Source organism: Oncorhynchus masou, chromosome 23 (assembly GCF_036934945.1).
Source record: "Oncorhynchus masou masou isolate Uvic2021 chromosome 23, UVic_Omas_1.1, whole genome shotgun sequence".
NCBI lineage: Eukaryota > Metazoa > Chordata > Actinopteri > Salmoniformes > Salmonidae > Oncorhynchus > Oncorhynchus masou.
The window spans coordinates 59,582,165-59,604,348 of NC_088234.1; the positions used below are offsets into that span (position 1 = coordinate 59,582,165).

General features: G+C 42.6%; 1 protein-coding gene across 5 annotated transcripts; it reads right to left on the minus strand.

The window, feature by feature from the left end:
- Nucleotides 1-1,939: 1,939 nt before the first annotated feature.
- Nucleotides 1,940-21,243, minus strand: LOC135511133 (atlastin-2-like). 5 transcript variants are annotated; one of them, XR_010451215.1, is made up of 15 exons: nucleotides 21,135-21,243; nucleotides 16,273-16,634; nucleotides 12,050-12,193; nucleotides 11,762-11,866; nucleotides 11,544-11,594; nucleotides 11,383-11,439; nucleotides 11,167-11,259; nucleotides 7,471-7,609; nucleotides 6,984-7,111; nucleotides 6,836-6,892; nucleotides 6,665-6,736; nucleotides 4,369-4,800; nucleotides 4,005-4,019; nucleotides 3,388-3,881; nucleotides 3,062-3,148 (listed from the first exon to the last, which is right to left on the minus strand). XR_010451215.1 is itself a non-coding variant. In XM_064932700.1 (14 exons), the coding sequence occupies exons 1-14, from the start codon at nucleotides 21,205-21,207 to the stop codon at nucleotides 3,762-3,764; spliced, it is 1,845 nt and encodes a 614-aa protein (XP_064788772.1). In that variant the 5' UTR covers nucleotides 21,208-21,243; the 3' UTR covers nucleotides 1,940-3,761. The 5 variants fall into 5 exon arrangements, 4 of the variants coding, with proteins under 4 accessions (XP_064788772.1, XP_064788771.1, XP_064788773.1 ...); XM_064932700.1 differs by having other exon boundaries at nucleotides 1,940-3,881; nucleotides 12,050-12,190; XM_064932699.1 differs by having other exon boundaries at nucleotides 1,940-3,881.
- Nucleotides 21,244-22,184: the final 941 nt, after the last annotated feature.

Below are 22,184 nucleotides of genomic sequence, written 5' to 3' on the forward strand. Positions count from 1 at the left end.
CCATTCTCCAATATGCATCCTATTAACAGCCATTTATTACCCATTCTCCAATATGCATCCTATTAACAGCCATTTATTACCCATTCTCCAATATGCATCCTATTAACAGCCATTTATTACCCATTCTCCAATATGCATCCTATTAACAGCCATTTATTACCCATTCTCCAATATGCATCCTATTAACAGCCATTTATTACCCATTCTCCAATATGCATCCTATTAACAGCCATTTATTACCCATTCTCCAATATGCATCCTATTAACAGCCATTTATTACCCATTCTCCAATATGCATCCTATTAACAGCCATTTATTACCCATTCTCCAATATGCATCCTATTAACAGCCATTTATTACCCATTCTCCAATATGCATCCTATTAACAGCCATTTATTACCCATTCTCCAATATGCATCCTATTAACAGCCATTTATTACCCATTCTCCAATATGCATCCTATTAACAGCCATTTATTACCCATTCTCCAATATGCATCCTATTAACAGCCATTTATTACCCATTCTCCAATATGCATCCTATTAACAGCCATTTATTACCCATTCTCCAATATGCATCCTATTAACAGCCATTTATTACCCATTCTCCAATATGCATCCTATTAACAGCCATTTATTACCCATTCTCCAATATGCATCCTATTAACAGCCATTTATTACCCATTCTCCAATATGCATCCTATTAACAGCCATTTATTACCCATTCTCCAATATGCATCCTATTAACAGCCATTTATTACCCATTCTCCAATATGCATCCTATTAACAGCCATTTATTACCCATTCTCCAATATGCATCCTATTAACAGCCATTTATTACCCATTCTCCAATATGCATCCTATTAACAGCCATTTATTACCCATTCTCCAATATGCATCCTATTAACAGCCATTTATTACCCATTCTCCAATATGCATCCTATTAACAGCCATTTATTACCCATTCTCCAATATGCATCCATTCTCCATTTGCGTCTTCTCATCCTGATTGGATGAAAGTCTGATCCAGAAAGTTAATAATGGACACTACAAAATGAAGCAATCCTGTAAAAAAGGTATTTTTAAGACTCTACCTGCACTGAAATGTAAAATGACGTTTCAAAAATAGATCTAACCACATGTCCAGCATTCATATCTGTAGCATTTGTGAATACATGAAAATATTACATTGCAACAAGTGTTTGACTTCTTTAAAGCTTTGTTCTATAAAATTGTCCAATCTGCTGAATTTGTATACAAAATAACCTTAAAGCAGTTGTTGTTTTGGGGCTCCCGAGTGGCACATCACTTTGGTTCGATTCCAGGCTGCAACACATGGCTGTGATGAGTACCATAGGGCAGCGCACAATTGGCCCAGCGTTGTTGTAAATATTTTGTTAAAAGGTTAAATGAATACATTTAAATGGCAGAATAGTTTACCCTGTGCAGCAGCAACTGACTAACTTAATCTCCGCTCCAGAGTATGTGTGACAATCCTACCGTCAGCCTGGACAAGGACATCCCTTTTCAGGGTCTTGGGATAATGCTCTCTGGCTACTCTTACTGCATTACACACCCGTTTCATACAAGATGGTGGTAGTTAAAGACCCATGCACTGAAACAGACAGCGGGTATAGCTGAGGATACCGGCAATGAATGTATTGGGGTGAGGGGGGTCTCCATCTCCACAGACCAACCTTAACTGGCTTATAAATGCCATGTGTCCAGTAAACTGGGAAGACAAGATAAAAACCACCATAACTGTTAACAAATCTGACTTTGATATTGAACTACCAGTGTGACTTAAGTTATAAAATTGAATGCAAGCTTGTTATTTCCTCAAGCTTTATACCCACTGTATTGACATCTATATTGTTGAATACTGCAGGAGCAAGCCGTGATGGTTTTGTCCTCGTTCCAATAAACAAAAGGAGTCAACAGTAGATTATCGATTTTAATCAATAAGGTCAATGTACTTGTTTATTGAAAAATAAATTACAGGAAGTGATTTAAAAAGACAATCTCGACCCACTCATCAAATTCCAGAAAGCTTTGTCCGGGGTGGAATCTAAATGCTCTAGCCTAGAGTTTGTTTACATACCGGTATAGTAGATCACAGAAAAAGATGCAACTAAGACCATTCCTTAAACCACACTAGGCCAATCAACAACAAAACGCCCCGCCAACACTATAGAATTTATACAAAGTGTAAAATGTGTCACATCATTCCCTATTTTTTTTTAAATGAACTGTAACAACTGCCGCGTTCCTAGGCGAGACAGTTGTGGATGGAATTGGTACAAAAGCGTTGACCTAACTGATATCATTAGTGCTGTATTGACAAGAAAAACTACATGTGCAATACCATTGATCACCCCCACTGTCCTGTAGGTTTTCAAGAAAGGCAAATTAATGAAACTGTCTTAATTACATTCCCCTGCTAAGCACAATAGATTGAGCTCTAGGGCCTATTATAGTGCTATGCTGTGTTTGTCTAATACCATGCAGTAGATAACACTGGTAGGTAGACACGAAAGCAAGATTAAACATCAGTATCTTTAAACTAAAGAGGCTCAAAGGATTTCAAAATCCACCCCTGTTAACCAAACAGCATCAGGAGAGAGGGTAGGAACACTGGCTGGGCTATAGTATGCATTACTATGCAGACAGTTCATCTTGCATCCAATGGCACACCATCAAAGAGCTGTGACTCCCTGAATTAACCTTGAAACCAAGCAAGTGCCTAACAACCTCGTCATAATTTAAAATCCTGACATAGGCGTGTATGGGGGGGGGTAAAGGTAAGAGCAGACCGGCAACTACTTCTTAACTCGCTGATTGTCCACCTTCCAACAGGGGGGGTCCAAGAGTAGTGTAGCCAGCAGTAAGACAGGCCACTACAGCAGACAGGGAGGCTGGCTGGGCCTGTGCAGGGTAAACTTTGGTTTGCACAGTGCCACAGTCCTAGTATTTAGCACTGAGTGAAGGGGTGGGGTGAGTGGATGGTAGAGTAATAGCAGGAGGAGGGGTCAGTGTGACTTTAATTTTGCGTGCTGTGTGGCTTGTTCCGTCAGACTGGCTCTGATGGAGTTAACCACAGTCTGTCTAACGTTATCCTCCATATATTGCGCACTCAGTGGCTTCAACACCTGGAGAGGAGGGAAGAGGAGAGCACAAAGGGACATGACATGAGACAAAATCAAATCAATAGAAATGAAAACATGAGGACAAATGGAGGGAGAAGAGATTCTGTCCAACAGACTGAAAACATGCATGATCATTTAAAACATTGCAAAAACTAAACTCCAATCATGGCAATTGAACAAATGGCTAAAACAAAAATCTATGATGCTGTGATAACAATCAGAAGAGTAGGGAGAGTGCCAACCTGCATTCTACCTGCATTCTACATGGAACAGCGTGAACTACGTAGACATAACCTGCCTGTAATTAAGACCAGCCACAACCTCCCTGTAATGACAAACAGACCCCATAGGCCACAAGGAATGACAAGTGAACAAATGGATTAAAAAATAAAATAATTGTTGAGATGATTTAAGACTAGTCAGTAGGCCAATTCCAGTGGGCCTGCTGTGATTACAATCAGAAGATTAGGGAGTGCCAACCTGCATATTCTACATGTAGAATGAACTAGGCAAACAACCTCCCTGTAATTAAGACCAGCCCCATATGTCACAAGGAATGACAAGAGTGGACTGCAGATGCATTTGGAAATAAAAAGCCAAGCAGCTAGCTAGAAAGTTAGTGAGTCTTCTTGTCATTGTTGTTTGAGGGGAGTCTCTTTCTCTGCATTGCTGCTGATGGTAGGAAAGAGTGCCACGTGATTCGACTCCTGGCCAACTCAAAGAGTTTGGAAAGCACCTGGAGACATGGGAGGTGAGGAATTAGAGAAGAGCGACAAAATCAGGGAAACAACCAAACACAGACAGAAAACACAGTGCACTGAACCAGGAACATAGGCAGGAAGAGAAACCTCCACCTCACCTTTCTGGCAGTCATCTGAGGCAGAGAGGAGCGCAAGATCAGATTAAAAGAAGAACAGATCAGGCAGGCTGATTGGATGGTAAAGGAAAAAGGCTGGTAGCTCATTGGATAGGGCTGGTGAAGGATAATGCGATTTGAGTTCAGGGCTGATGGGGAACTAGAGGGCCACTAGAAATCTGGACTCTGAGGGGAAGGAATCAACATCACAGACAACAGTGGAGAACATGAAAAATTCTCAGCTTCACATGGCTTTGAGTCACACATGCTAAATAAAGATATACTTCCTGCATCCATACTTCTATCCTTAATAGAAAAATCTATGAACACACAAAACACCTTTATCCACAGACATATCAGCACCCACCTGTTCCCAGAGTGTCTCTGCCAACAGGTCTATGATGGTGCCCACATCTCTGAACTCCCCTGAGTATTTGACGTAGGCCCACATGCAGAGAGTTATGAGAGCCACGCCCATGACCAGGTTGGCCAGCATGGCTATAGTGTTCATGCCGATGAAGCCGGTCAGCCCTGAGACGATGTAGGTGGTGAACATGACAACGAAGAGCGTAGCGGGTGTGCGTGCAGCGTAGAAGATGTTCTTGCCCTCGTTGTGCTTATGGAAGTTGGAGTAGGCCTCATCCAGCTCGCCCTCCAGCTGCTCCTGGTATTTCTTGCAGAAGTCCTCCCCTCCCATCTTCTTCACAGAGCGGAACTGACGCACCGAGCACTCCTTGAACTCCTCGTGGCAGCGTTCCAAGTCTGCAGGGGCGATGTAGGGCTTGTCCCCTCCACACACCTAGCAGGGAAACACCACATTTCACAAACCAAATATCTTACTACACCGACTAACAAAGACGAGTGGCAAAAATATTACCTCTACGAATGACCTCATTGGTTACATTTGTATTATGACAATTTGTATTATTAGGATCCCCAATAGCAACAGCAAGTCTTACTGGGGTCCAACACAAAAAAATACATTAGACAAGACTTTACAGTTCACATACATTTAAAAACATTAACATGTAGTGTGCGTGAGTACAACAGCAATAGTAAACCAATCTGCTTGGAATGTGTGTAGATACAGTGCATTTGGAAAGGATTCAGACCCACTCATTTTTCCCAAATATTGTTACAATACACCCTTATGCTAAAATGGATTCAATTGCCCCCCCCCCCAATCTACAAACAATACCCCATAATGACGAAGCAAAAACTAATCACAGTTCCAGTATTCAGACCCTTTACTAAGTACTTTGTTGAAGCACCTTTGGAAACGATTACAGCCGAGTCTGGGTATGAGGCTACAAGCTTGGCACACCTGTATTTGGGAAGTTTCTCCCATTCTTATCTGCAGATCCTCACAAGATCTGTCAGGTTGGATGAGCGTGGCTGCACAGCTATTTTCAGGTCTCTCCAGAGATGTTTGATCGGGTTCAAGTCCGGGCTCTGGCTGGGCTACTCAAGGACATTCAAAGACTTGTCCTGAAGCCACTCCTGCGTTGTCTTGGCTGTGTGCTACGGTCATTGTCCTGTTGGAAGGTGAACCTTCACCCCAGTCTGAGGTCCTGAGCACTTAGGAGCAGGTTTTCATCAAGGATCTCAGTACTTTGCTCCGTTCATCTTTCCCTCGATCCTGACTAGTCTCCCAGTCCCTGAAAAACATCCCCCACAGTATTATGCTGCCACCGCCGTAGGGATGGTGCCAGGTTTCCTCCAGACGTGACGCTTGGAATTCAGGCCAAGGAGTTAAATCATGGTTTAAATCAGACCAGAGATTCTTGTTTCTTATGGCCTGAGAGTCATTTAGGTGCCTTTTGATAAACTCAGGTCTGTCATGTGTCTTTTACTGAAGAGTGGCTTCCATCTGGCCACTACCATAAAGGCCTGATTAGAGTGCTACAGAGATGGTTGATCTTCTGGAAGGTTCTCCTATCTCTACAGAGGACCTCTGGAGCTCTGTCACAGTGACCATCGGGGTCTTGGTCACCTCCCTGACCAAGGTCCTTCTCCTCTGATTGCTCAGTTTGACTGGGTGGCCAGCTCTATGAAGAGTCTTGGTGGTTCCAAACTTTTTCCATTTAAGAATGGAGGCGGCCACTTTTTGGGGACCATAAATTCTGTGGAAATTTGTTGGTACCTCTCTCCAAATCTGTGCCTCGATACAATCCCGTCCCGGAGCTCTACCGACAATTCCTTCGACCTCGTGGCTCGGTTTTTGCTGACATGCACCGTCAACTGTGGGACCTTATAAAGACAGGTGTGTGCCTTTCCAAATGATGTCCAATCAATTGCATTTACCACAGGAAGACTCCAAATCAATTTGTAGAAACATCAAGGATGATCAATGGAAACAGGATGCACTTGAGCTCAATTCCGAGGGTCTGAATACATTCGGGTGGCCAGAATACATTCAGTTGAGTATGGAGGAGGGGGTGGAAGGGGTAAATAAGGTATCAGTTGTATTTTTATACATTTGCAAAAAAATCTAAAAACCTGTTTTTGATTTGTCATTATGGGGTATTTTGTTTAGAGGAGGAAATGTTTTTATTTAATCCATTTTAGAATAAGGCTGTAACGTAGCAAAATGTGGGAAAAGGGAAGGGGTCAGAATGCACTATACATTGTTCGTGTAACAAGCCAGGGGTGAACAAACATACCATTTCCATGCTTTTGCTGTAAGTGTCTTTTCCTCCAGCAACTGCTGTAAGGTTGTTGGCTTCAGCCGTTGCCTAGGTAACAGTCAAATACAAAGAGGGTTTGAGCAAGATAAGAGAGAACCCCCACAAGCTTGCTCAAAACTTATCAATGTGGATCAAACCAGTACATACCTGTAACATTGACTTAGGATGAGGAAGCTCCTCCCCTTGATAGATCTTTATATAGGCCTGGGAAGAAGACGTGGAGAAAATGTGTTTTCTATAACTTCAGTTATAGGCATTTAAAGTAGTTTATAAGCCATGGGAGAACAGTGCTCACCTTAAAATACTCCACTAGATCTCTGCAGGTCACTTTAGCCCCTCCAATCTCCTTCTCCACCAGGTTCTCAGGAGCCAGCAGTAAGGGCACCAGATTACCCAGTGCCTCCTTAAAGTCACCATCAATGTCTACACAAAGACCACAGCCAGAAGCATAGTAAAGCCCAAGAAAGTTAACCCCTGGAGGAGACAATTTTCTTAAACTGCCTCTCCACCTTAGTATTAAGAAAAGGGTCTGGGAGTCACTGAGGATGGGATAACGTCAGGTGGAAGGGAAGTGAAGTATTGGCGGAGGGGGGTTAGTGAAATATGAGGGGGGATGAGTGGAAGGGGGTTAGTGAAATATGAGGGGGGATGGAAGGGGGTTAGTTGAGTATGAAGGATGAGTGGAAGGGGGTTCGTAGAGTATGCGGGGGGTGCAAGGGGGTTAGTATATAGTATGGAGGGTGGGGTTGGAAGGGATTATTCTCTGCAATGGGAGGCCTCACCTTTTAATCTGCCGTCAAACATGGGGTTGGTGGCCACTTTGAGGCCGGGGTGGGGCAATAGGAAGCAACCGATGTTGGAGAAGCAGGAGTGGATGTGTTTCCTCACGGTCTGCAGTTCCTCGTGCTGGTTCTGTTTCACCTGTAGAAAACACAGCTGTTACATAATATCCAAGACACTGGTCTGTTGTCTAAAGCACAAGTTTAAAGGACAATTCTGCCACTTTATAATCAGTTATGCTGTTTGTATACATGTACTACTGTAAGATTTAACACACTATGATGTTATCATTTGTTAGTCATACTGCACAATCCTCGTTTCAGTCATTTAAAAAGTTTCTGCATTGTCCTCTACTACAATTCCCAGGGTGCATTTCATCTCCATGACTTCCTGACGGGCCGTCCCCAAGTGGTGAGGGTAGGTAGCAACATAACTGCCACGCTGATCCTCAACACTGAAGCTCCACAGGGGTGCGTGCTCAGTCCCCTCCTGTACTCCCTGTTCACCCACGACTACATGGCCAGGCATGACCCCAACACCATCATTAAGTTTGCAGACAACAGTGGTATGCCTGATCACCGACAACGACGAGATGGCCAGGTCTCTGACCTCCCTATAGGCTGTGTGGTGCCAGAATAACCTATCCCTCAGCGTAACCAAGACTAAGGAGATGATTGTGGACTACAAGAAAAGGAGGACCGAGCACACCCCCATTCTCATAGACTGGGCTGTGTTGGAGCAGGTTGAGAGCTTCAAGTTCCTCGGTGTCCACAACAAACTAGAATGGTCCAAACACACCAAGACAGCCGTGAAGAGGGCATGACAAAGCCTATTCCCCCTCAGGAAACTAAAAAGATTTGGCATGGGTCCTGAGATCCTCAAAGGGTTCTACAGCTACAACATCGAGAGCAGCCTGATACGGCAATTACTTGGCTTCTGACCGCAAGGCACTACAGAGAGTAGTGCATATGGCCCAGTACATCACTGGGGCTAAGCTGCCTGCCATCCAGAACCTCTACACCAGGCGGTGTCAGAGGAAGGCCCGAAAAATGGTCAAAGACCCCAGCCACCCCAGTCATAGACTGTTCTCTCTACTACTGCATGTCAAGCTGTACCGGAGTGCCAAGTCTAGGACGAAAGGCTTCTCAACAGTTTTTACCCCCAAGCCATAAGACTCTTGAACAGGTAATCAAATGGCTACCCGGACTTTTTGCATTGTGTACCCCCCGCCCCCCTCTTTTTACACTGCTGCTACTCTGTTTATCATATATGCATAGTAACTTTAACTATACATTCATGTACATACTACCTCAATTGGGCCGACCAACCAGTGCTCCCACACATTGGCTAACCGGGCTATCTGCATTGTGTCCCGCCACCCACCAACCCCTCTTTTACACTACTGCTAATCATATATGCAGTCACTTTAACCATATTTACATACTACATCAGCCTGACTAACTGGTGCCTGTATGTAGCCTTGCTTTACTTACCCATAGTTCACCTAACACCTTTTTTGCACTATTGGTTAGAGCCTGTAAGTAAGCATTTCACTGTAAGGTCTACTACACCTGTTGTATTCGGCGCACGTGACAAATACACTGATTTGATTTTGGAATGAGATGTTGGACGAGCAGGTGTCCACATACAATACATGGCCAAGAGTATGTTCATGTCATTGGTGACAATCAACTGCATTACACCAAAAGAAATGAAGTTAATGTGTCTGATGCTGGTTAGCTTGCATGCTATTAGAGCCAAGTTTAATCTTAGCGACTCTTAAAACAGTCCAAAAAACATCAGATTTACAGGCAAATCACTAAGGAATCCGAGTCTCATGATTGAAGCCTGCTCTACATTAGCAATGCTAGCTAGCCAAGTAGCTAACAGTGCTGCATCTGAAATAAAATGTAAAAAAATAACAGCCAAATACAGCCTTAGCAACTATACAACACTGTAGGCCTACTGGAACTAATTAAAAAAAATAGGTTTACAAGTAATTCACCACGAAAACATAGGCTATTTGGAAAGAGTGCAATGGCTGCAACTTCTGATGGTGGGAGTGGTTTTGCCAAATGGAATCATGGGAGTTGGAGCCTTGAACAAAAAAAATATTTTTAGCATCCATTAAAAATATTTAATGTAATTAGATGAAGACAACCAGACCAACATATATCAGGGAGTCCCAATATGATCAGAAAACTAGACGGGTTATATAGATTGCTGAAAATGACCATCCATAATCAGGAATCCTGCTTGAAAACGTCAGAGAAGCAAATGCATTTGATGGACCCTTCTTGTCTTCTACTAATGCCTCAAAGTAAAGATTCACCTATTTTGATTGTTATATTGCTTTTGTACATCTGAGCGATGTTCTATCAATTCCCTTGGTCATTTCATGTGTATCGGAGTTATTCGGCCGGTATTTTTTATTTTATTTAACCAGGAAGGGCTCATTGAGACTAAAATCTATTTTTCAAGAGAGCACTGGCCAAGATAGGCAGCACCAAGTCATTACAAAAAAAATACAAACAGACAACATGAAAAACTACAAGTAATCTAGTAAAAACCATTGAATTCACAAGAGTATAAAACAGCAAATTAAAAACATTGACAGGTCAGGGAATCAGCCTCAAAATCCTTCATCATTGATTTAAAACCGCTCTCACGACACTGGAAGTTGAAAGGAATACGACTTTTAGATCGCAAAAACGTCAATCATCATATGCGAGAGTTCAATAATGTCATAACACGAGAGGTTGTCTTCTCTCAAATTAGCCACTGATCATATTTTTGCGATATTCCTACCACAAGAAATGTGTAATTTAACAGTGGACAGGATGCATTGCATGGTGCTGTTGCAAATGGCAGACTCCACTCTGTAAGGCACATTGATCTGCAGGTTGAACATGGTGAGATTGGAGACTCCTAAACTGAAAGCTGTAAAATCACCTCAACAAACTGCACTAACTAGCTACTTCACATGTGGATATTGACTTATTGTGTGTAGCTACGTTTGCTAGCCCATAGAGAGAGTATTGCGGGTTTTGTAGTCGACTTGAGCTGCAACAGATTTCCACAACGAATTTCATGTTGCCACCAACCTTGTTAAATGGACAAAATAAAACATTTGTTCACCAAAACAAAAATCTCACATGTTAGTGTTATATAACACTGTATATATAACACTGTATATTATACGAATCAGTGGTTTTGGGTGGATTTGTCCTTTAAAAAGGGAATACAATCCAAAAGTTACGTTTCTGATGACAATTTGACAGTAACTAATGTATCACATTTAGAAAGTAACCTTACAGATCATCCACTAAAAGTGATACTGCACGCCACAGCAGGTTGGTGGCACCTTAATTGGGGAGGACGGGCTCTTGGTAAGAGTTGGAGAGGAATAGGTGGAATGGTATGAAATACGTCAAACACATGGTTTGATGCCATTCGCTCCGTTACAGACATGATTATGAGCCGCCTTCCACTCAGCAGCCTCCACTACTGAGAGCGTCCTTCCATTCACAGAGACACTGAACAAAATTCATATTACAATTCTGCTGAGATAATTAAGTCCAAAAATGTAGTGGAAATTCCCCTCTGAAAAAGCCACACTGACTAGATAATAGGTTTAAATATGGAGGAGCACATTCTAAAAGATCCATCATGGGCCCCAGTCTCTTCTCCAGACCTACCTGCAGTCTCTTCTCTAGAAAGCGTTTTCCTCCCTCCAGTCCATAGTTGTGCTCATATGGATAGCTCCAGTCTCTGATGAGGAACATGAGAGACTGGAACACAACACAGACAGGGTTACTGAGAGAATGTGCTCAGGGAGGACAAAAGTGCATATCCAAACTTTGCATGTTGAATATATTGAAGAAACAATATCCATTTTCAGGACAGTAACACACCTGGAAGGGTTTTAGATAGATTTCCTCCAAAGCAAGCCGGCCGTATTCTGTGAAGAGCTAAACAGATAGAGAAAATATAATGTTAGTCATAGCCTTATTGTTTTCAAACACACCACCAAATGTCTAATGTATTCATTAAGATGGAGGAATAGTGTGTATACCTGGAGATGCTGAAGATCATCCTCCTGAATATTCTGGGACAAGTTATACACCTGAAAAGAATTAGACCATGAAATATCCTTTGTACGTAGGCCAGTTCTTGACATCAACCAGCCCTTTCAATCCACAACACACCATTAACTCAACTGGCACACTGTGTGCACCTTTATGGGTATGTAATCAAACAGTGAGAACTCAGTCAGGTCCATCATAGACTCACCTGTACAGAGCTGGTCATGGTGCTCAAGGCAAAAACCGTTGCACAGTCCTTTATGGTAGACTGGCTGTCGAAGGCTCCTTGTGTATCCACTAGCAGAACAGCAACCTGTCAAGGGTTAGGATATTACAGGTCACCTTTAGGTCATTAACATGATGGAAATCCACTTGAAGACAGTACAGCCAGTATGAGCGGCAGGGATGGACATAAGATCATACACAAAACACGACTGCCACTGTGGTGTTCCTCTCAATGTTAATAACAGTGTGTGTGTCACAGAGTAGGGCTCACCTTGCTCCCATCCGGCTTGTTGACCACAAACACCTGACTCCAGACCTGGATCCCTGTGGTCTCCCTCTCACAGCCTCCTCTCCAGCTGAACCCTGTCAGCGGCTCATCATCAGCCCCAACCCACGAGTCTGACTGCTCCTGCTGCTGTGACAGGAGAGGGGGGTACCAAGACAGAGAGGGAGTGAGTGGTCAGTATAGGAAACAAGTTATTGATTCCCATAGGCAAGTGTGTGTTTCATATGGGCAATGTGGAAAGAGTCCAACAGTAATCAAAGGAAGGAATAGGCATACTGCTATTTCTTACATGCATTTGCAACTTACTACCACTGGAGGTCCCTGTGGTATCACATTCAAACCACTGGTGTCCTGAGATCAGGGTATTTTTTTTTACAGCCTATGCCAAACGCAACATCATGTCAGACTCATTTCAGTGTAGGCAGTAAAAAAGACAAAAACTTAAGTCTGAAGAACACCTTTAATAGGATATGAGCTGCTGTTGTGAAAACAAGTCCGTTAGAAGTGCGCGCATTACTCTCCTACTTCATTACAGGGCTGGTCTTAATTCCAGGGAGAGCGTGGCCTACGGGGCTGGTCTTAATTACAGGGAGTGGCCTAATTATACAAAATGGTATGCTATATATTTCATGCCTAAAAGGTATTACTTAACAAGTGAACCTGGCTCTGTCTACTGGCAGCATGCCGAAGCAGAAGAGTAGCTTAACCTAACCATGACTGGTGGTGATAGATATCACACAGCTATTAAAATACACATCCTGCAGCAGTGTTAATACAGAGATAATAATCAAGTGCTATTAAACAAGGATTCTACAGCGCTATTAAACTATTTATTTTATATTTAACTGGGCAAGCCAGTTAAGAACAAATTCTTATTTTCAATGATGGCCTAAGAACAGTGGGTGAACTGCCTTGTTCAGGGGCAGAACGGCAGATTTTTACCTTGTCAGCTCGGGGATTCGATCTAGCAACCTTTCAGTTACTGGCCCAACGCTCTAACCACTAGGCTACCAAGGACACAACGGCGCTATTAAAACAAGGACACAACGGCGCTATTAAAACAAGGACACAACGGCGCTATTAAAACAAGGACACAACGGCGCTATTAAAACAAGGACACAACGGCGCTATTAAAACAAGGACACAACGGCGCTATTAAAACAAGGACACAACGGCGCTATTAAAACAAGGACACAACGGCGCTATTAAAACAAGGACACAACGGCGCTATTAAAACAAGGACACAACGGCGCTATTAAAACAAGGACACAACGGCGCTATTAAAACAAGGACACAACGGCGCTATTAAAACAAGGACACAACGGCGCTATTAAAACAAGGACACAACGGCGCTATTAAAACAAGGACACAACGGCGCTATTAAAACAAGGACACAACGGCGCTATTAAACAAGGCAGGCTTCAGATAACAAGCTATAGTTCTGTCTCCTCCCTCTGAGGACATTAACCAAACAGTCCAGTCAGTCAAACTGCCACATACACACACAGAAGAGCAGACTTTTCTATCCAGCAGGAAATGTGACTGGAATGGAGTGTTCAAATTCTAGGCCGTAAAAGAGTGATCAGCACCAGGAGGAAAATTAGGTTGGCCAGACCAAGACCCCAAAATAGCACCTGCCTGGGACATAATTACAAAGATATCTAAAGGGTATAACCCGCTGGAGACTAACATGGGGGGAATACTCAATCTCTGCAGTTCCTTCTGTTTTTTCAGGACTGGAAACTACAACTCCCTACTACGTCGCACAGTTCAGGCTGGATCAGATTTATCTTTAGAGAAACTGATGTGCGCATTGAGCTCACAGGAAAACAATGGAATTCCAATAATTGAACAGACATTGGTCGCTTAAAAAAAAAAGAAAAAGAAATTTCAGTTCATTGCTCAGCACTTGTGACAGACCTTGAGAGGAACAACAGACCCAGGCAGGCAGGGAACTAGCAGCAGACTACACAGTGAGAATGAGTTTGAGGCAGCTATAACTATAAGATAAAGCTTTCCCAAGCTTCCAGACCTATAATAACGCTTTGTGGTCTATAAAGTGATACTGGCCCTGCAATCGCTGGCTGCAGCTTGGTTGTCCTGATGTAGGGCATGACTGACTGTCCTCTTCCTCACTCTCTCCCTCAGATTCAAGTCATCAGTAGAAATATTGATTATACATCCATGTTTATTCAGTGCCGAGAATACACCAGACATTCCCAAATCTAGGCCTATAGCTACATAAATATTTCTCAAAGTAAAAAAACAAACAAAAACAATATTTCGACACATGGTTCAAGCCAAATCCTTGACAGTTGACACATTAACATAACCCCTGGAAGCTGATTAGAAAGTTGCACTGGAAGGTAGTGATGTGGCCTTGGTAATGTATGCCCTTCCCTTGGGAAGCTCTTGTCCCAGAAACTGGCAGAGAAATTCATATTTCAGCAAAAGGAATGCTAATGAAACAAATTGCTTTTGAACTACAGTATGTGAAATGACCTGAAGACAAGGCTAATTATCTAGCAGTCTAAGAATGGAAAATGCATTTGGCTAAAAATAAAATGTCCTGAAGGAATTTCACACTACTAAATTAATCCCAAAGGAAAGAATAACTACTAACATCCATTTAGAGCCATTAGCAGACTTCCTGTTTCATCAACCCCTAGATGGAGGACATTATGTAAAATCAGCCAGGTAACACAATCAGGTCAGTAGGTGGATAATTCATCTGGGAATCCAAGACTAATACAGGGTTTATTCAGGATCTCCAAACTGCTTTACAAATGTTGGTACTGAACCGACAACCTAGAGATTTACCCTGAAAAGGTTAGCAGCGTTACTCAACGCCTTAGAATTAACCCTACACCCAGGGGTGTGTTAATGACGTGATAATAGATTGTTGATGTTGCCAGAAAGTGCTTTTAACCACACAGTTTTTCCAGCTAACAGACAGTTCAATTGGTTCTTCCTTTTAGCGCAGCAAAACCTTCATTCAACCTGATCTGCCCAATGAATGATTCAGAGAAATATCAGTATTTTGTAGTGAATTGTCTGTACTGTAGGTACAGTGGATTCAGAAAGGATGACAATTTATTAAATTCCTTTTCCTTTAAAAAAAATCTACACAAAATACTCTGTCAAAGTAAAATAAAATGTGGTACACTTATGAAAAATAAAACACATATCTTGATTAGATAAGCATTCAACCGAGTCAATACATGTTAATCACCTTTGGCAGCGATTACAGCTGGGAGTCTCTGGATTGTTAATCATGGTTGGTTGTTAATCATTGTTAGACAGCAATTATCAAGTCTTGCCATAGATCATCAGTCTAAACTGTAACTAGGCCACTCTGGAACATTCGACGTCGTCTTGGTATGCAACAACAGTGTAGATTTGTCCTTGCGTTTTAGGTTATTGCCCTGCTGAAAGGTGAATGTGTCTCCCATTGTATGTTGGAAAGTGGACCACGGTTTCCTCTACTTTACTCTAATATATAAAAACTCCCTAGTCCTTGCCAATGACAAGCATACCCATAACATGATGCAGCCACCACCATGCTTGAAAATATGAACAGTGGTACTCAGTGATGTGTTGATTTGCCCCATCACAGGTATTAAACTCTGTAGCTGTTTTAAAGTCACCATTGGCCTCCAGGTGAAATCCCTGAGAAGCTTTCTTCCTTTCCGGCAACTGAGTTAGAAAGGACACCTGTATCTTTGTAATGACTGGGTGTATTGATACACCATCCAAAGTGTAATTAATAACTTCACCATGCTCAAAGGGCCTTTTTTTTAACCCATCTACCAATAGGTGCCCTTCTTTGCAAGGCATTGGAAAACCTCCCTGGTCTTTGTGCTTGAATCCGTTTTTGAAATTCACTGCTCGATTGAGGGACCTTACAGATAATTGTGTGCGGGGTACAGAGTCATTCAAAAATCAGGTTAAACCCTATTATTGCATGCAACTTATTTAGCACATTTTTACTCCTGAACTTATTTAGGCTGGACATAAAGGGGTTGAATACTTGACTGAAGACAATACAGATTTATATATAAAAATACATTATATTATGGGGTATTGTGTGTAGAGTGCCAATTTTTTCTTATATTTAACACATTTTAAATTCAGGCTGTAACAAAATGTTGAAAGTCAAGCGGTTTTAATATTTTCTGAAGGCACTGTATATGTGCACCTGTTCTCACCTGGTTGAGCATGTATCGGAGCATGAAATCCAGCAGGAAGGACTTGCCCTTACGGAAGGCCCCAGCCACTGACACCACCACCACATTAAGGTCTCTGACATCCTCCTGCAGTAAGAGCTTCTCCAGAGCTGCCGTGTCCAGCTCAAATTTGTGGTCGTCTTCGTGAGCCAGGACAATCTGGATGGGCCGTGCCTTCTCTTCTACAGGTTGCTCCTTGGCAGGACTCTGATAGGCAGCAGTCAGCTCTGGGGTCTGTTCCCACTCCTCGTCTGTCTCGCTATCCGCCTCTGCCCGAGGCGCCATCCTGGGAGGAGGCTTCCGATCTGGCAGGGACAGAGGAACATCTTCCACACCACCCGCACCTGAGAGAGAATAGGACACATGGTGTCATGACCTTAAGAGCAGGGAGAGAGTGCACATGGTGCAATTCAAACTTTACACATCATAAGGACAATACAGAGAAGTGTCAGGGTCCTCTTAATTTTTTTTTGGCCAATATTCTTATCATCTTAGAGGATTCCAGCATCTGAACTTCCATCAGGCATTGTACATATTATAGGCCATTCCATGACAGTTCCTGGCCATGATATGTTGCCTGCCGCAGAGGTTGACAAGGGAACAGGACTCCAGCGGGTCTTACAAGTCCTTCGGGATTCCAGCAGGAATAGGTGGGAAGTTCTTAGTCAAGTTCGAGTGAAGTTCTAGAGTCAAGTTTGGGACAGGAGAGGAATAGCAAGTATTGTGTGGAGCATTTAATTAAAAAAAAAATATATATATATATATATATATATTAAAAAGAGCCTACTATACAGTGTACAAAACATTAGGAACACCTGCTCTTTCCATGACAGACTGACTAGGTGAATGCAGCGACAACCAGGCTTACCCTGAGAACAGTATTGGTTTCTGCTAACGCTATGCGGCCAGAGCCGGGACAGACAGGCCAGTAGCTAATGGAGGAAGTTATTTCTGATTTCTGAGCATTAAAAATGAACATGGGACGGGAGTGATTTTTATTGGGATGGGACCAGAAAGTTCCGGGGTTATGTACGTGAAAAAAACAGTACGTGAAAAAAACGGTACAGGACAGGAACGAATTTGCACTCCTGTGTCAACCTCTAGCATGACGCCAGTACAATGCCACAGGCCTGCAGAGCACACACTTGGGTATTAGGAAACATATCTGAGAAAGGGGGACAAAAGCCAGTGGTATTATGAGACGAAGTACGAGGCCTACAAATGGGTCATATGTGGGTCAATGTCTATAGTATCTACACTGTGCAGTAGCCTCTTTTCTATGTCCAAGCCTGTAAGTATTTAACTGTTAGTCCACACCTGTTGTTTACCAAGCATGTCACAAATACAATGATTTATTGGGCTATGACATCAAGGAGCTCAACATCACAAAATAAGCAAAAGCATTTCAAAAAGCTTTGTTTGGTCTTTTAATCTTTCGATGAAAGGGTGTCTAAAGGTAGGCGTTCCCCTCCAGGTGTGGGAAATGTCCTCTACATCAGAGATGTCCCTCCCCATCACACGAGACAGACACCCTGGGAACTGGTATGAAAAGTATCAACCAAAAACAGTTGTGTCAAGGAGACCCTTGGAGAGGTATGGTTCACAACACCAAGCAAAAACCTTATTCTCCCCATTAAGACATTTCCTTCCTGAGCTGACAGTCCTACAAGACATGTGACTTCAACATATCAAAGAACAAACACTTCGTACCAAAACTCAGAGTGAGGAATTGGTCTAAGGCAGGTTTGAGGGCTTGCCGCAAGGCTGTTCTCTGCAGGCGGCAAACAGCAGTGGGCTGACTGGGTTCTATGGCTGATGCCAGGAGAGGGGTTGCCGAACAGAAGGTATGAGAGAACAGGACAGCATTCTCCAGAGCAGAGCTTACACTGGAGAGGCATCCTGCTGATTCTGGTATAATGACTGTCTGGTCTGTCAACAGACATAATTCACTGTGGGTTTGAGACTGCTAGCTAAACACTACCAAAAAATAAGTTTAAAAAAGTAAACAAAATCACAATAAGACAGGTTATGAATTTATTCTACAGCTAGACGGACATCCATGTCACAGACATCAATGCCAGAGTTCCTTTTTAGACGCCGTGACACTAAAGCTGAATTGAAATACCCCGAGCTCCGGACAACTCAGAATCTCACCCACATGGGCAGACGTGATGTTCACAACAGTCCACACTCGCATATTAGCATAATAGCAGGTCAGGACAGGAAATGGAAGAGTCCTCGTGTTAATCAGGTAAAAAGGTAATCTACTGTAACTCGTGGCCAGACTGCTCCTAACTTTACTCACATATAGACAACTGTACTAAACGTTCAACATCAGTCCAGTGTAAAATAGACCATAACCCACACATAGGCCCCTCTATGCAAGTGTTCATCAAAGCAGGGAATAGGAAGCAGTAGTCAGCTAAATTAAGTGGCAGTGGTGCCATAGGAGACCGAGACACTATTCTGCAGGGACTGGGCTGGGAAGTCCAATCCTCTCATCCTTGGGAGAAAACAGAGCCAGAGCTAAAATTGGCAGGCTTATTTATCATTCCTTATCTTGCCACAGTTCTCTCCTGTTGCATCTGAAACAGCCCTGATCTGGGTCTCTGGCAGGCCATGTATGAAGCCAGTCTAGATCTACATCTGAAACAGCTCTCTTTACTCTGTCCCTCCTTTCCTTCGTCGTGACACTGCGGACTGGTGCCAACTCCAAGAGACGACTCCCTCTCTGGACCGGAGTCAAGCAGGGCAAATGTTAAACTGCAACAAGGGATCTGCACACCAAGGACAAAGTGCAGCACCACTGAGTGTTAACTATTGCCACACAAACAAACCCAGCTGTATTTTGCACTGATACAAGAGTCATGTCACAAAGCTAAAGGATATGAAAGACCCCCATTACTAAAGTGATGTCAAAAATAACACCTTCCATTTTCCTGTTGACTGATTTCTGTATACATTAACATTCCAAAAACAACATTATTACCCAAATAATTGTACCAGATTGCAACTGTTGTTCAGTGAGAGATGTTAGCTAGGGGTGTTGGGTAGAGGTGCAAGGGAATTTCCCCATGTGAAACCAAGACTAGGCCAGCTGAGGAAATGGAAGGCTACACATAGCTAGCCTATATCACATTACAATAGAGTTGATGGCTGTTGCACCTGACCTGACAGAGGGAGAGAAAAAGCATCTGGTGTTGTTCGTTCCTTGCATGAGTCTGATGCAAGGATACAGAATGGGCATGCAAAACCACAGGAGCAAAGCGTTTTCTTTTCAATATATTAACATTAGGCCTAGTTGTCTAACTGGGTTTGGAGTGTTTCAGTTAATCTGCAAGAAGACAAAAACGCTATTCCAAGAGTGGAATATTGGTTTCAAGGAAAAGCCAGAAAGTTGAAGTTCCTAGCTAACGCTAAAACAATAAGGATTCGACCTTTGCTTTAAAAAGCAACTCAAACAACGCATGTAAAGAATGAACTAAAGCTATTGAATTCTACAGTGCCAATATACTGTGTTATTTAAGCAATAAGGTACGAGGGGGTCTGGTATATGGCCAATATACCACGGCTAAGGGTTGTTCTTAGGCACAACGCAAACAAGACACCAGCTTCCAGGGCATTATCACTTTTATACAACTGGGCCACCAACATATAAATACATGATTTACACATTTTAATTGAAAACGTTATTTACGACTAGTTCGCGTCCATAGATGCAGAACAAAAAGACTGAACGCCTGGATCGAGTATATGGCAACCGAACCGATAGCACGAACGACCAGTCGGCTTTGGTAGCAACCCTACATTTGTGTCGGGACTATCTTGTTGTAGGATGAAATAGTAGGAATACCATACTGGCTGGCAACGTTCTTATCCATTGCTTGCTAGCTAGCCAACTATGGTTAATTTACAGTCACGTCAAACTGTGCCAGAATAACATTGAAGTAGTCGCATTTGCATAAGCTGTTTTCTAGTGACATTTATTTGGATACAGCCACAACAATGAGCAAATGATGCGCGATTTCACCTGGCATAGAAAATGTGCTCTCTCGTCAGGACACTTGTTCAGAGGAGCTAGCCAAACACAGCTAACACAATCACTTCAAACTGAAGCTGGAAAGACTTTAAACTAGCTGCACGTCGGTTCGTTTTACCTGTTGTTTTCTATTGATAATTATTTGTATATGTCCATAAAAATGATGTTGATTCATGATTTCGACTGGCTGAGAAAAGCTGCCGAGCGGTCTCATCCCAACTCGTTCATTACTATGGGACAGCTGGAACTCCAATTTGAATATTGAAACAATGTTGCAAATGTTGAGACCGACAGCAATATGTTGAAAACCAAATGTTAGCCTAAAAGAAATGCGAGTTAATGTCTAGATGTTTTTTTTATAGTCGAGATCAAGTTGATAAATTGCCCGGCTGGGTTTATGAGACAGTGGATTGCTTAGTCAGATGGAAGAGTAAAGGCATTTTAATGTAATAGATTTAGCAGGATGGTAATTTGTGGAAGAGACACCGGCTGGAATGCGGTTAACCAATCAGCATTCAGAATTGAACGGACCATGGGATAGACGCAACTCAACAGCGGGCAACACTCGCGGTCCGAAAATGACAGAACCGGCCAGGTGAGAGTAAGGGCTGACGGGCGAGAATTAGCCAGCGAAATTAACTACACAAACACGTTAAACCCTTCACTGGCTGGGTCCCTGTAAACGTAAACACATACGTTACGATCTTGGCTACTGGAGGTTACGGCACGCCGAACGAGGTTCATGTAACAGTCAGTCTCAATATTACTATCCAGTTCCACATATTCTCCTTAAATTTAAAATTACCTTCGTCAAAGACGTGTCTTTTGCGGTTTTGTTCGAAATGATTCCGTTTCCTCAGCCCGCTAACCTCGGCCATCTTGTCCTATTTAAAATAATCCCACGTAGTTGCGTCAAAGAACCCTTCTTCTTCTTTGGGATTGTGTTGTTGGATCGCATCCAGTACACCGCCACCTACTGTACTGACTGGAGTGTTTGGCCGTTCACGGTCTGCCTACATTTTTGTGATAAGGTACTATACAATTGGGGGAAAGAAAAAATGTGCCCTATCTAAGAATATAAATAATAATAATAATTTAAAAAACACCACCCCATTCCACTATTTACCCTTTAAAATCCTACTCAAGAGGCCTAAAGAACTCTTATTTTTCTTCTTCTATGGTATATTGGCGATCACACAATTTAATGTGCATCCCACCACCTACTAGGCGGGATGGAAACAGGATTCCCACCAAAACTGAACAAACTACCCAAAAAATGACCAAAGAAATACATAAATAATTTGAACAAATCTTCCGGTAAAAAATACACCCGATCTGAGTCCACAAAAACTTTTCTGCCGCAACCACAATAATGTCCAGTTTCTTAGACTTTTTTGAGACTTGTGCTGTACAGTTTATCACTGTGGCAATGAACACAACAAAATCCACACAGGGTATCTTTTGTCTGGAAGCAAACATTTACTACAGGCTGTGGTGTATCCACTACCATATCTTCACTACCATCACTTGTTTTCTCAATATTTTTTTTCGCCCCTGCATAGGAGATTCGCTAGACTGCTCTAACTTTTGCCACTTTAATCTCCTTCACCCTTACAGGGCACTCCAGGAGCTCAGAATCATGATCCCCACCAGAATTGCAACACTGTGGTCGTTCTACACATTGTTCTTCAGTATACTCTGTTCGTCTGCACACACTTGAAACATGGCGAAATCCTTTTACATTTCATACACTGCAGTGGTTTGGGGACGAAAACTCTTACGACGTATCTTACATAACCAAGTTTCACATGAGTAGGTAGTTGCTCTTTATCAAAAAACAACAAGACTAACAGAC

Coding starts and splice junctions, on each gene's coding strand:
- LOC135511133 (XM_064932699.1), bottom strand. CDS start 21,207: ATGGCCGAGGTTAGCGGGCTGAGGAAACGGAATCATTTCGAACAAAAC. Junction 12,194..16,272: donor TCCGATACATGCTCAACCAG/GTGAGAACAGGT, acceptor CTCCTGTCACAG/CAGCAGGAGCAGTCAGACTC. Junction 11,440..11,543: donor ATGATCTTCAGCATCTCCAG/GTATACACACTA, acceptor CTATCTGTTTAG/CTCTTCACAGAATACGGCCG.